The sequence below is a fragment of the Colletes latitarsis genome, chromosome 3 (genome assembly GCF_051014445.1).
Source record: "Colletes latitarsis isolate SP2378_abdomen chromosome 3, iyColLati1, whole genome shotgun sequence".
Lineage (NCBI taxonomy): Eukaryota > Metazoa > Arthropoda > Insecta > Hymenoptera > Colletidae > Colletes > Colletes latitarsis.
The window spans coordinates 43145934-43160881 of record NC_135136.1 but is presented as its reverse complement, the minus strand read 5'-3'; the positions used below and the strand labels follow the sequence as shown (position 1 = coordinate 43160881).

At 35.0% G+C, this 14948-nt stretch overlaps 3 protein-coding genes across 8 annotated transcripts in view; 2 read left to right on the top strand and 1 right to left on the bottom strand.

Moving 5' to 3' along the window:
- Positions 1-100: 100 nt before the first annotated feature.
- Positions 101-8297, top strand: Pfas (phosphoribosylformylglycinamidine synthase). 5 transcript variants are annotated; one of them, XM_076762507.1, is made up of 19 exons: positions 101-284; positions 1267-1538; positions 1625-1766; positions 1842-1992; positions 2067-2457; positions 2534-2646; positions 2724-2984; positions 3099-3172; positions 3257-3413; positions 3536-3882; positions 3949-4185; positions 4371-4496; positions 4584-4811; positions 4927-5125; positions 5218-5483; positions 5561-5777; positions 5847-6026; positions 6116-6643; positions 6712-7440. In XM_076762507.1, the coding sequence occupies exons 2-19, from the start codon at positions 1270-1272 to the stop codon at positions 6888-6890; spliced, it is 4065 nt and encodes a 1354-aa protein (XP_076618622.1). In that variant the 5' UTR covers positions 101-284; positions 1267-1269; the 3' UTR covers positions 6891-7440. The 5 variants fall into 5 exon arrangements, with proteins under 5 accessions (XP_076618622.1, XP_076618624.1, XP_076618625.1 ...); XM_076762509.1 differs by lacking the exon at positions 101-284 and having other exon boundaries at positions 1091-1538; positions 6116-6277; positions 6362-6643; positions 6712-8297; XM_076762510.1 differs by lacking the exon at positions 101-284 and having other exon boundaries at positions 1091-1538; positions 4584-4815; positions 4931-5125; ... (1 more) ...; positions 6362-6643; positions 6712-8297.
- LOC143340493 (alpha-N-acetylgalactosaminidase) lies at positions 7024-10592 on the bottom strand. Its single transcript, XM_076762526.1, has 9 exons — positions 10332-10592; positions 10103-10261; positions 9720-9881; positions 8576-8750; positions 8327-8501; positions 8141-8235; positions 7703-8062; positions 7411-7575; positions 7024-7331 (listed from the first exon to the last, which is right to left on the bottom strand). Exons 1-9 carry the CDS (start codon positions 10334-10336, stop codon positions 7143-7145), a joined length of 1485 nt encoding a protein of 494 aa, XP_076618641.1. The 5' UTR covers positions 10337-10592; the 3' UTR covers positions 7024-7142.
- Positions 10593-12493: 1901 nt separating this feature from the next.
- The window catches only part of Fid (class I SAM-dependent methyltransferase fire dancer), a 28362-nt gene continuing 25907 nt past the window's right edge, over positions 12494-14948 (top strand). For both annotated transcript variants that reach the window (XM_076762513.1, XM_076762511.1), the window contains exon 1: positions 12494-12920. The gene's annotated coding sequence lies outside the window, so the exon portion shown is untranslated. The remainder of the gene's footprint in view (positions 12921-14948) is intronic.

Sequence of the window (14948 nt, the reverse complement as noted above, 5' to 3'; positions counted from 1 at the left end):
TATATTTGCAAACTGTTTGAACGTTAGTTTATTTAGTAAAAAATATTAAATAATTTTAACTATTTCAGTACATGTCTTACAGTAATATAATTTACTTGTTTTAATCTACAGGAAAATATTTGTGATAATTATTTTAATTGCAGACAGAAAACACGTGGTAAGAAACATTAAGGTTATGTGTTGTTTCATAAATAAACTTCATTGCAACACAGAAACCTGTTGCACGAAAAACCTATAAAAGCTCAGATATTGTATATTTAGTACCGTAAATGAAAGGCTAGTTGGTAATAAATCATTTTATTTTCAACTGTTAACGAAGAAAAGTAGTTTGGTATATTTAAATTCATTTTGAATATGAATATGCAAACGTAGTATTACACATACATTCTAAAAGAAATATATTCAATTTCTTATATTAATTAATCATTGATATTTCGTTACAAGAAATTTTCTCGTCAAACTTTTAAAAGTAACGTAATTCTGCCATGATTATTTTATGTACGAGATCGTCTATACATATATGTATACATATTTTAGGGTGTACATGTGTGTACCTTGGCGATAAAATTTTGTAATAGAATTTATTCATTTATAATATTAAACTTATTAAAATCAAATGATATCTGATGAGTCTATTGCAGAATAACATACTGGAACTAAGTTTTGGAGCTTTTCATGAAGACAATTTAATTAATAAACGATCTTTACTTTATCGAATTTAGCGGGAATTATTATTTTGTTTATTTCAAAAATATGTTTTTCACACAATATACACAGTAATAATAGATTGGTTAATTATGACGCAAATGCAGTAAAATTTTCGTAAAAAATATTTTAGTTTGGACATACGTAAATATTTTCCTTACAGATTGAAAATAAATTTAGATGTTTCTTTGATGGCGTTAACGCACAGTTATTACACAAACGAAACATTAAAATATTTTAAATGTATAGACATATGCGAAAACATATATAATGTAAAAGATAAGAACATTATTGAGCAAGATGACCTCGTGACCTCTGTTTAAACTGTTTGGTTTTGTAATTATGACATGGACATTCTATTTTGCAATTATTATGTCGATAAACTAAGATAACAGAATAACTCTTGTTGATAGTCTACAAGGGGGTCTGAGTTAATGTAAATTATCATTATCAATTTAGTACTATGGTCATTTGCATCTTTATGCTTTAGTGTTTTTATTTTGCATTTCACTTGTTTAATTTTCTCGTGAATTATATTATTTTGTGATCTTTGATCTTTAGATCATGGGTATTATAAAATTTTATAAAGTACCTGGATTAAAATCAGGCCAACTTAAAACCAAGTTCAACAACATCAGCCAAGTATCAAATTCATTAACTGGTCTAGAAAGTGAATTGTGTTATTATATTGAAATCAAGGAACCTTTAAACAAAGAGGAATTAAAACTGTTAAAATGGATCTTAAATTCTCCATTACAGCAAAACAGTTTAAAGGCTTGCAGCACATTTGATGAGAAGTTAAATGAAAACTTGATTGTTGAAATTGGTCCAAGGTAAAACAGCAAAATAAATAAAAGAAAATTACTTATATTACAATATTGTTAAAGTTGTAAGAGTTTAATTTCTTCTGTTATTATAGGTTGAATTTTTCCACACCATTCTCCAGCAATGCTGTATCAATTTGTAAATCTGTACATTTACACAAAGTAACAAGAATAGAAGCAGCAATTAGATATTGTATTAAACATAATGGACTGATTGAAAAAGAAGTTGAAAATGCAGTATGTAACAAAAGATTTGTAATAGCATTTTATAAACAAGTAGTGTACACCTTTTTTATTTATTTTTTTTTACAGATAGTAGGAGCATTGCATGATAAAATGACTGAATGCAGATACTCAATACCAATAGAGACATTTGATCATGGCTTCAGACCTGAAAAATGGTTTGAAGTAGATGTATTGAAAGGTGGACGAAAAACATTAGAAGAAGTGAATTTAAAATTAGGTATATGTTTAAAATAAAACAAGATAGATTATGTTCTTTGAGATAAAATTATATATTTTTTATCGTTTGTATAGGTTTGGCATTTGACGATTGGGACTTAAACTTTTACACAGACTTATTTCTCAATAAATTGAAACGAAATCCAACCAGTGTTGAGTGCTTTGATTTGGCACAGTCTAACAGTGAACATAGTCGTCATTGGTTCTTCAAAGGTCGCATGATCGTCGATGGCGAGGAGATGAAAAAATCGTTACTCGATATGATCATAGAAACGCAGGAGTATTCTAATCCAAACAATACAATTAAATTTAGCGATAATAGCAGCTCGATTAAGGGATATCAAGTAGATGCACTTCGACCAAACGAAACGTATAAATGTAGTCCTTTCCGCTTAAAAAACGTAGATCAAGACCTTATATTTACTGCAGAGACTCACAATTTTCCAACAGGTGTTGCTCCATTTAGGTAAACAAAATTTAAGAATTTATTAAAGAAAATTTTTAAGTCATCTTGGATATATTATGAACATTGTAAATTACAGTGGAGCTACAACTGGCACCGGGGGAAGATTAAGAGATATTCAAGGGATAGGTAGAGGAGGATATTATATTGCTGGAACTGCTGGTTATTCTGTTGGTAATCTGCACATCCCAGGTTTGTTGTAATTTGTCACAGCTCACACAAATTCAATACAGTTAGCTATATTTATCAAATTATTATTTCTTTCTTAGGATATGATTTGCCATGGGAGGAGAAGGATGTATCATATCCTACTAATATGTCAAGTCCATTGGAAATTATAATCGAAGCTAGTAACGGTGCGTCCGATTATGGCAATAAGTTTGGGGAACCAGTCGTATCTGGTTTTGCTCGTTCTTTTGGTATGACGGATAATGCAAATGTGCGGCGCGAATGGATTAAGCCTATAATGTTCAGTGGAGGACTGGGTACAATGGATGCTGATATGTCGCACAAAGTTACGCCACAAAAAGGTCAGAAAAATGAATCTCTACAGATCAGTGATTTTCAAAGAGATTGAAAAGTCCGTAAGTTATAGATTGCTAAGTATGTTGTATAAAAAATATAAAAAATAATTGTTATATCAGGTATGGACGTTATCAAAATTGGTGGTCCCGTTTATAGAATTGGCGTGGGAGGTGGCGCGGCAAGTTCTATCGAGGTAGACATAAATTATTAATGTTAATATAATTGTCCAACGGGGGGCTTTTTTTTTAACGATCAATTAAAAACAAAGTATCGTTAGGTGCAAGGCGATAATAAATCGGAATTAGATTTTGGAGCAGTGCAACGAGGTGATCCTGAAATGGAACAGAAACTGAACCGAGTAGTTCGCGCCTGCACTGAAATGGGACAAAAGAATCCAATACTCAGTATACATGACCAAGGAGCTGGAGGCAATGGTGAGAATTATTTTTACTTAATCATAACTGTACACGATAGTAGGTGGTTCGTAACTGTAGGAACAAAAAGCACTTTTCTTAGATCCATTCATGATAAAAAGATAACATTAAAATAACATTAGGTAACGTTATAAAAGAACTGGTAGAACCTGCTGGTGCTGTTATCTTCACAAAGAAATTCGAGTTAGGCGATCCAAGCATCAGTACCTTGGAATTATGGGGTGCCGAATATCAAGAAAATGATGCGATTTTGTGTAAACCGGAAGACAGTGACTTGCTAAAGGAAATAGCAGCTCGAGAAAAATGTCCGATTAATTTTGTGGGAACCGTTACGGGAAACGGAAACATCATTTTATCTGAAGAGAACGATTGCGATGCATTGAAGTATTTAAATGAGGATCGTAAAGATAATGTGAGACATCCGGTTGATTTAGATTTAGACTTAGTGCTTGGCAAAATGCCTCGTAAGGTGAGTACGCGTGATATTTTTAATAAATAAATTTATAACAGAACGTACGTTTTAATGTTTTTGCAGACCTTTGATCTTCAGAGGCAAGTGACACTATTACCTTTTTTTTCACTGCCAGCAAATTTGACTGTGTACTCTGCTTTGGAAAGAGTTCTACGTTTGCCTTCGGTAGGGAGCAAACGATACTTAACTAACAAGGTAGATCGTTGTGTTACAGGATTGATCGCGCAGCAACAGTGCGTTGGTCCTTTGCACACACCTCTTGCTGATGTTGCTGTAGTTGCAGTTTCTCATTTCACTACGGTAAAGAAATATATGTACAAAATATATCCTAGCTTGTAAGACCCATGTTAGCGATCTTTGTTTCCGAGTTATAGCCATCTCTGTACTCTGATCATTCTTAATCACAGACTGCGAGAAGCGAAAAGCAATGTAGTATATAACAATTTTGTTAACAATTTTTTATATAGCTATATTTTATCATGTAGGCTGGTATAGCAACTTCTATTGGTGAACAACCAATAAAAGGCCTTGTGAATCCAGCAGCTGGTGCTCGTATGACTGTGGCTGAAGCTTTGAGTAATTTAGTCTTTGCACGTATTTCGCACATACAGGTATCGATATTGAATTGATTGAAATCAATTATTAATTCGGAAGAATGGATAGTTCATTTTTATGGAGTTAATACCGTATGGTCTTAGGATGTTAAATGTAGTGGAAATTGGATGTGGGCTGCTAAATTGCCAGGAGAAGGTGCTGCATTGTACGATGCGTGTTCCGCTATGTGTTCGTTCATGGGCGAACTTGGAATTGCAATCGACGGTGGAAAGGACTCTCTTAGCATGGCTGCTCGAATCGGTAAAGATGTCGTCAAGGCGCCGGGAACACTGGTGGTTTCTTGCTACGCTCCTTGTCCTGATATTCGACAAGTAAGTTAAATCTGATTCTTAATCGTCGGATGGTGGAAGGTTTGACAGTAGGACGGTTAAGTACTTCAGCTACATTTTTTTGTTCAACCGCGTGGTGGTTACTACTTTATTCCAGGTAGTAACGCCTGATTTAAAAGCACCTGCGATGGGGAAAAATGGTTGTATATTATTCGTTGATTTATCAAATGGACGGAGTCGAATCGGTGGCACGGCTTTGGCTCAAGTTTATAAATCTCTTGGCAATGACGTTTCAGATATGCAATGCGCCGAACTACTGAAAAATGCATTTAACGCCACACAACGTTTAATTTTAGGTAATATTGAGTAACACAAATCGCTGGAATTATTTTTATACATTTTAGAGAAATATGTAATTCGTGTTCAATATTACCTTTTATTGTAATAGAGGGAAAAGTATTAGCTGGTCATGATATCAGCGATGGCGGACTTATCACTTGTCTCCTTGAAATGTGTTTCGCTAGTATTTCTGGAATAACTGTTAATATTTCTCACAAACTGGGATCGCCTATCGAAGTCTTATTTGCCGAAGAAGTAGGGTGGATATTAGAAATTGATGAAAAAAATCAGAGTTACGCGTTGGATGTATTCAAACAGTTTAACACTCCTGTATACTTAATTGGTCGATCAGGAAATTTTGGAGTATTATCAAAAGTATCTATTTCGTAATTTATATTAAATTACGAACACAGACATTCGTCATTTATCTTGTATTCGTTTAATCGTTTTAGATAAATATCAAAGTACAAGAAGAAACGGTTCTGGATTCAACAGTTTTATCCTTAATGTCTATATGGGAAGAAACTAGTTATCAGTTAGAACGTCGACAAACAAATGTTGATTGTGCGTTGGAAGAGTTCAACGGATTAAAAGATAGAACTCCGCCGGCTTACAAGTTAACGTTTGATCTTAATATCAGACCGATCAAGATCCCAAGAAATATGTCTAGTTCGTAAAGTTTTAATTTAACGTGAATGAATGTTATAATGAATTTTACATTTTGTATTACTTATATAGTAAACGTCATGGTTGCCGTGATAAGAGAGGAGGGTATAAATGGTGACAGAGATATGGTAGCACCATTAATGCAAGCCGGTTTCGAAGTTTGGGATGTGACAATGCAAGATCTGTTAGACAATAAAGTTACGTTTGATAAATTCAGGGGTGTCGTATTTCCTGGTGGTTTCAGTTACGCGGGTGAGTTATTCGACGGACAGTTCAATTACTAGTTAACGTTTAATTTCTTGTCAAGACATAAAGAAATACAAATAAATCTGTAATTTCAGACGTTCTAGGCTCTGCTAAAGGATGGGCTGCAAGTCTTCTATTCCATCCTTCTCTACAAAGCCAATTAAAAGTGTTTCTTGCTCGTGAAGACACATTCAGCTTAGGAGTTTGCAATGGATGTCAACTAATGTCTTTACTAGGATGGATTGGAAACGAAACGAGTGCATTTCATTTAATGATAAAATATATTAAAAATAAAAAAGACTATGTTTATAACATTTTTAACTATTTTTATTACGTTGTAGGTGATGTTACTGAACCAGACATTTTCTTAGATCATAATATATCAGAGAGATTCGAATGTCGATGGAGCACCGTTAGAATCGATAAATCACCATCGATTATGTTAAGCGGAATGGAAAACAGCGTTTTAGGTATATGGATCGCTCACGGCGAAGGAAGATTCACTTTCCGTACCAGTGAAGTTTTAAAGAAACTGAAAGAAAATCATTGCTTGGCTATAAAGTATACGGATGATTACGGTAATCCGACTGAACGATATCCTCTTAACCCTAATGGAAGTACCGGTAAGAGTTCATTGTACGTGTCTTTTGCGATGGAAATATTTGCATGCAATGTTTATGATTTATCATAGGTGGCATTGCTGGAATTTGCTCTACAAATGGTCGACACTTGGCGATGATGCCACATCCTGAGCGATGCACGCAGATGTGGCAATGGCCTTGGAAACCTGCAGATTGGGATAAGTACACTCTTTCACCATGGCAACGCATTTTCGATAATGCGTATGCCTGGTGCGTGTCTAAAAATTAATTTTACAATTAATTTCAATACATTCCTAATGTTTTTTACGTGAGTTACGCGGATTCATAGATACGTAGTTATGTCCTCACTTATGTCAAAACAAAAAGTATATAGGTTTGCGACGTTTAACAAGACATAATCGTATAGAATATAAAATTCTTTATTTCCTACTTTCTTAACAAAGTATGGTAACATCGTGTTGTCAAGTATTATAAAAAAAAGGTAAATTACAGTTAAAAATTTGTTAATGTTTAATTCGTGTTACTTGAACGAATTTTGTCTGACTTTAAAGAGCTGATTTGATGGAGTGAATTGCGGAAATTGGTTCGTATCGTAAATATCTTCTAAATGCAAATCACATCGCAATATCACAACTCCAGATGGATTCACTTTAACTTTTATTTTCGTTTGCGCTGTTAAAACGCCGTAGTTTACATCTTCGTATAGATCCTAGAAATACGCATAATTAGAAAATTGTTCACCCTAATGAAAACAAAGAAAAAAAAAGAATGAATCTATAAATACACACCTCTACACTGTATCCTCCAGGATACTGCAATCCAAGTTCTTTCAATGTAACAGATACATCGGAAGGTGTACCGTCCGTTCTCCTATTTATGAACGCTATGGCGTAAGAGTAGTAATTCTGATAGACGGGAGTTATCGGCCTCGCCCAGATTTCAATGCCTTTATGCTGAAAGAGCAAAACACGATTCTTACTGTCCTGCTACAAAATCTGTGCCATTTTTTTGTGGCCAGAGTTTAGCATAACAGTCAACATGTTAAAGAACATTAATATCGTAAACGTGAAATTTACTAACTTTGTAAATACGTCGACCCTGTATGCCTAACGGATCTTGATCTACAGCAATAATTTTTCTATTTTGTAAAATAGCTTTGTATTCGGGTCTAATTGTTCGTAGATCGACGGACATCAATAGAGGTGCAGCTAATATAGCCCACAATGCCATTTGTGTTTTGCTCTGTTCATAACTGAGTCCGAAATTGCCGATGATTAACATATCGGGATCGTTCCAATGTCCGGGCCCAGCATTTGGAACAATCGCATCTTGATTGTTACCATAATAATCTATGATTGTTTCTAAGCTATTCCAGGAATCTTGTATGTCATCAAAGTTTCTCCAAAGATTACAATTATCTGTTATTGCAGTATAGTTTGGCTAAAATTTTTATATAAGTTAAGATATTTCATAACTTGGAATTCGTTGAAAAAATCGGCCTTCTAAAGTGGTACGAACCTGCATACCAGCATAAATTTGATAAACTGGCCAACTACAAGAATACACCATAGGTCGACCTGTTTGGTTCAAGTAGAATCCAAATTCAGGATATCCTGGAGTATTTAAGAAAATTATAATCCTAAATTGATATGGATGACATTTACTTCAACCTAAATACATTGTTATTATTTATCTTTATTATACCTCTATCCATCTCAGATGGATGTGAGTAACATCCATCTAATTTTACATAATCTACATCCCAAGATGCAAAAGTAAGTGCATCAGTTTCTAAATAACCCAATATTCCAGGGTAACCAGCACACGTGTAGTTACCAAAATCTTCATAAATACCAAACTTAAGACCTTTTGAATGAATCTATATGGCAAAGTTAAAAAAGAGTAAGACTACAATTTGTTGGAAAAAGATTGATGAAAATTACTGAAACCTACATAGTTTGCAAGACTTTTCATGCCATATGGAAATCTTTGTCTATCTGGTACAAGTTGACCAGTAGGATCTCTGTCTTTTTCCAACCAACAATCATCGATATTAACATACTCATAGCCAGCTGCAGCATAACCTTCTGCTACGATAATGTCTGCCATTGTGCGAAAAAGCCGATCACTAAAGGGTAACAATCAAGTTTCAAACAATTTCCTATGGATAATTTTTTTTATAATAGAATACATTTAATACATTCATATAAAAGTATGCAATGGTGCAATGTATAATGTTTTGTTTCTCAATGGTATTTTTAGTTATTAATATATAACTGTTACAAAAATTAATTTTCTCTTTACAAAGTACTTCTCTCATTACATATTTATCTTTTGTTAGTAATATAACCTTGAATAGAAATAATAATTTACATAACAACTATGAGACAACTCTAAAGTTATTAAGAATCATTCTTAAGGTCACACATCCTTAATTTGCATTTTATATTAGCTAATTCTCTTCTAATTGATACCTTGTAAAGCAGAAATACTTACAATTCTCATTAGATTATTATAGAATTTGCATATTCATGAAATATGCAAATTATCTTGTATAAGTTTAAACATTAAAATTTACATATAAACGAATATATTTAATATTTTTTTATTAATATACTTTAGAGTAATGAAGCTCTAAATAAACTATTCATGTTCTTTGCTTTATAATTATATTATGTTTTGGATAATAATAATGACCAGTCATAATTTCATGGTTGTAAACATATTACCTATTTAAGTTCTCAGTTAGTATTTTCATGGATAAAAATATTGAAAATTTGTATATTTTTTTAAATACATAGTTATTTATGAAGTTATTTTTCTAATGAAATCATATCAAACATATTTTATACCTATCTAATAACTAGAATTGATGCTATTACTCTTTAGATTTAGAGATATAACAGAGATGCTAATGAAGTTTCACTTTATCATAGAGAATCACATTGTACCATAAAACACTGCTTTAAAAGTTACAAAAATGCTAGTGTAATATTTTGACCTAAAAAGAGCAATGGATAAAAGCTGTTTTAAATTTAAATTTTAGAAAATTTAAGAAAGAAGAAAAAAGAAAACTATTTGAAATCAATACTCTCACCTGATACAATTTTCAGGATCATTTTTGCAGTCTGTATTGCACCTAAATCGTTCCCAAGCGAGCCATCCCATGGGTGGTGTTTTCACGAGACCATTGTCAAGGGCCAATGTCAAATCTCCCACTGACACAAGCAAACACCATATCCATACCATCTGTAACATTCTGCAAAACGCACGTTTCTTTTTATTATTTTCCTTTCACTAACACAAACACTGGACCGATTGTTGTTGTACTATGACTCCGGTATCATAATTTTGTAAAAAAAAAATTTAACAGAAGGGCATGACTCTGTTGGAGTCTGGAAGAGATCTGATCATTAAGAGCAGCGCAAAATTGCCATCCACATCCTGCACGGCTCTTAGCAGACTGATCTGATATAAGACCTCCAAGCCAAGAGTACTTTCACCCAATGCCCCATTTCATTTTTACACACAATCACTGTCGTTCGTGGTGTGAGCATTGATTTCCTTTCGTACACATAACGACCGGCTTCGCACACTGGCTTGCTGATCGCCGTTGTAACTATTACGGTACAATTACGCCTAGGTAAGACAATTGTGAGTATTTTATCCGCGAATCTCCTTTGTCTTCGACTACCTAGAATGATCATACCTCATCGAACATGTTGGATTAGATTTTTGTACTACGTACTTTGTAAATTCTGTCAAATTCAACTAAATATCCTTTGTTTATTCTCGAAACGTATGCGTAAACTGCGCCACGTATGATGTTTGAAACAACAAATACATTTAACTATCTGTTGCAAATATTACGAAATGGCGGGAAAAAGAGGCATCGTGTAATACTTCGTGATCAAAGGAACGAATGATTATATTAATTTTCGAGTCGTTTGACGATCATTAATTTAACAATTACGATCATTGTTTACGTACAAGGCACGTAAGCAACGTTAAACTTGACATCTCAACGCCTAAAGGAAATATGTAAGATACTGAGACACGTCACGTAGATTTCAATACGAGGTGGACGGTTTAGCTAGTGAACAAAAGCGTGAACGATGTGGATTTCAGAATTACTGTCGGCTCGTGGAATATTTTGGAAATAATTATTACGAAACAAAATTTCATTTAACTGAAAAACAATAGAGCGAGTAGTACTTCGATTACAATATTTTTCGAAGCTTGTAATAAACATTTATTCGAAGGAAATCAAAAAATAGCGAAAAGCTAATTATTATTTTGCATAACATGCATGATTCTTGATCGCCAACAGTTTTACGACATTACTTTCTATACTTTCATTTTGATTACCTAATCGAAAGGAAAAATCAATCGCACGAAGGATATCGTTTGATTTTTTCGGTTTTCTTTATCGACCGACGATATTCTAGCTGTATCGAGCCAAACATAGTTGCAAATTAAGATTTGATAAGTAAAGAAATCAATTTTCTAAGAAGATTAGAAGATTTCTAACATTGCTCGAATGTTACAAAAATGTTAAATTTATAAGAAAAAAATTAAATTATGCCATTACCAAATTTGAATACTAACGTTGATCGTTAAACAATTGGTCGATTGTTCGTCAAGCACTACGAGTAACGATGTCGACGTGTTGTACAGAAAAACAAACTGCAGCATTCCTATATGAGCCCTCTGTTTATATTCTCCTTCTTAAATTCTATACACCAGCACATTTTCACCTGTGCATATTAGATAACATCTAATCTATAATTCTTTCTTGTTATTGCACAAATCATTTCTCTTGATACATATGTATATCAAATTAGATAAACATGCAGTTTGGAGATTTAGAAGATTATAGTTTGCTGCTTTTAATAAGCACACTTGATCTTTTGAAGTGATTCAAATACAAAATTTTTCTTATTATAGATAGCGTAGATAATTTATATATTTTGAGTGGGAATGTAATAGTTTTCGAGATATTAGGTTAGGTTTGTAAATTTGAGAAACGTTTAATATTTGTACGTTCAAGCCAAATAGACGACAGATAATCGTTTTGGTATCGTACAATAACCTGTTTTATAGATAACAAAGTTTTCTATTGTCTATCTTTGTGTATAATTTTTGTTTATGTTACGAACGACGTGAGCAATATTGATATTTCGATTGTCATCATGAAGTAACATTTTTTCACCAATTATTTTCCCAAATGAAGATTAGATATATGTATATCTGCATCGATAATCTGACAAACCTTTTACTTAATGTAATTAATACAAATATCTCATATTAAATTTGTAAAATTTAATAATTTTAGTAAATGAAATTCATTCCTCTTGTTGGGTACTTCTATTTTCAGTTTACTACCGCAACAAGAAATAAAATTTTAATTTACACGGATAAAATTCATCAGAAATTCGTACGTGGATATACTTTTAGGATTATTAATGGCAGTTTTCAGTTTATAGTAATAATAACAGGATATTTGAGAATTCTATATTAGGGTCTCGGAAATTTATTTACGTAACAAAGTTTAGTAATTCGAAGGAGGGTTGAGTGGGAATAACTCGAAAAATATCGAGTTTTCAACCTACAATGTTACATTTTTACAAAATGGGTGTTGAAATTTAGCAGTGTACAAAGTTGGAGTTAAGTCGATGATCCCGAAGCTCTTGTACCTTCCTTGTTAATTATGGAATCGATTGATTATTGGCGAGTATAAATCGAACGTGATCTCGCCACTAATTAGAATGCCCAAATTATTTATTGGTTCTCCGTCATCGGATTTGTATTGCGCTAGGGAGGATCGAGGGTAGCGCCACGGTGCGTCGCACCACCGAATCATTCGTTCTTCGTCTCGCTCGCGTAGCATCTCTCTCCGTTAACCTCTTCCTCGTTCTCGTTCGTTCGGTAGCAGCGAACCCCCAACAATCCCGCAGCCACCGTCGAACGCGGGGCTGCTGGAGGGACGGTCTGTTTCGATAGTCGAAGGGAACGCGTGCACCATCCGGGTAAATCGGTGTATATTTTGTTGTGTCTCGCGCAGCTACGTCCAACGACAGTTCTGCGCGGTCAATTTGTCACGGATCCCCTGCGACTTTGTCATGTGAATAAATCGTCGCGCGTTTCCCGACGTGTTATGGCGTGGAAGTGGTGGTTAACCATTGCAGTGCTGTCGTTTTCGTCCGACGATACCGGGATATATCGCCACATCGACGCCCAGCTGTGTTGAAATTCGCCACCGTCGAAACATGAAGTTACCACCCCTGTCATGACCCAGGTAAGAGAATATCGGAGATTCTCAATCGGTTAATTGCACAATTTCGTACTTAGACGTTAGACCTCGTTTCACTGTAGCGACAGGACGTGTTACAGGTCAAAAGAATTTTAACGTGCATCGATTCACGAACAATCTTTCACGCCGATATCGGTTAATTTCGGGTTTTTAACAGATGTCACGATGTCGGTTTGTACGTACGAGGTGGTTTCGCGAGGACGTTTCGGGGTGTTATTTATTTTTGGATCTTTCGGTCGATCGTTTTCGTCGTGATGCTTTTCTCTCGTTTGAAGACATTTGCGGTAAGTCACGTCGGATCGCGATAGGGTGCATTTGCAATCTGTTGGTGCATATGAAGCATTGTGAAATCTTTCGCGAGATCAATGACTCGAGACTGTGTGTTTCTTGTAAATATTTCTCGTTTAATTTAAACGACATTTACGAGTTGGAGGTTTTGCGATTCGCGAAGATGTTGGGCATTTATTTGAATGGTAGATTCGGTGCCATTGACGTGCAAGCAGTTCGAACAAATCGCATGAATGGGTAATGGCGGCAGCCCGAGACAATAATTTTAGATAGTGACACGCATATAGCGCTGCGATCGTTCCATTGATCTGTGTAACGTTGACGTTCTACATTTTTCCGATGAATTTTTCTCTAGTCCATCGACAATTTTTCCCTGCACGTCCTCGCGATAAAGTTTGAATTTCATAATTTCTGAATTTGTTGGAAATAACGATAGTCTTTTACAGTCATGCCGAATCGTACTGTAAGGAAGAGTAAACATTTTCTGAACAATGTTATAGATTCAGGCGATAATAATAGATCAGACAACGGTAATTACCGTCTGCGGACGCATTGAATGCGTGCGTACGAAGTTTGCTACGTCTACATAGAACCGTAAGCTGCCACCTTGAATTATTTTTTATTACAGCGCCCCGCGCGATGTATACATTACAGGTATGACGTATGCTTTTAACGCGGGTACGTAATGTCTGTGTACTACGTGAGTTGTGTAAATTATTCAGGGTGAAACATAGCCTGACGTGGACGCTACGTCGATTTACAAAACAGAAGTCGGCGAACAAGTACTAACGATTCTTACTACCTTCTATTATTGTCAAATATCGTACGATAATTATTACGTTTAAAACTCGCCGGTATCAACAATCAACTAATCAAATGTCTCAAATATAAAATAGTTGGTAAAAATCTATTATTTCTATGATATTCAGTTAAAAAACCGACTCAAAAACTAAGGATATAGAATGATACAGATTTTGTCCCTTCGTTTGCAGTGACTTTAGATAAACGGAGGATGTTTTAATTAAGCTGTAAAATGCTAACTAGTCGTGTGACACGTGTTATCGAAAAATCACCGGGACAGAATTATAGATGGAGCTGATTGGCCAAAAACGCACCGTTATGTACGATGACGTTCTTCATTCGTAGCCCGTTTTGGCTCACTATTTACCATATTTTATCTAGGGCGGCGCGGGTAAATCGATACGCGCTACTTTCATTCATGGCTGCCTCCCCTCACGGCTGGCACGTTGCCTCCGCGTACCACCACCGAGAGCAACCCTCCTACCACCACTATTTCATCCATTAGTGGCACGGTTATCTCTGTCGCAGTGATTCTCAAATTCCCTACCCTCCTCTGTGGTCATCCCCGCGCGGTGACGTCACAAAAGGGAATCGAATCGCTTCGAACGTTAGTCGAACGGAAAGTTGGTACGTTTTCGGCGAGATGTCTCTATATCCTTCTGTTATACCATTTATTTGTAGTTGTTGCTTTGTTTTCATAGTATTTTTTATTCTTCCACCTCTTAATCGTTAAGAAGGGCCTTGATTCGTCCGCGTTATCGAATCCATGTAATCGCTTTTTTAGTAAATCGTAAGTCGAGGGGTTAACGATTGGAAGTAAAGCTGGTGAAAGGTTGAGATAGGTTCGGTAGCCACTATCGCAGCCCACGGTTCACCATATTGCATCGCAATGATGCCCCCCACCCTTAGGTGGTGTCGTCACGT

Coding starts and splice junctions, on each gene's coding strand:
- Pfas (XM_076762507.1), top strand. CDS start 1,270: ATGGGTATTATAAAATTTTATAAAGTACCTGGATTAAAATCAGGCCAA. Junction 3,173..3,256: donor GCGCGGCAAGTTCTATCGAG/GTAGACATAAAT, acceptor AAGTATCGTTAG/GTGCAAGGCGATAATAAATC. Junction 4,186..4,370: donor CAGTTTCTCATTTCACTACG/GTAAAGAAATAT, acceptor TTTATCATGTAG/GCTGGTATAGCAACTTCTAT.
- LOC143340493 (XM_076762526.1), bottom strand. Junction 8,751..9,719: donor GATCCTGAAAATTGTATCAG/GTGAGAGTATTG, acceptor GTTACCCTTTAG/TGATCGGCTTTTTCGCACAA. Junction 7,576..7,702: donor AGGGTCGACGTATTTACAAA/GTTAGTAAATTT, acceptor TTGCTCTTTCAG/CATAAAGGCATTGAAATCTG.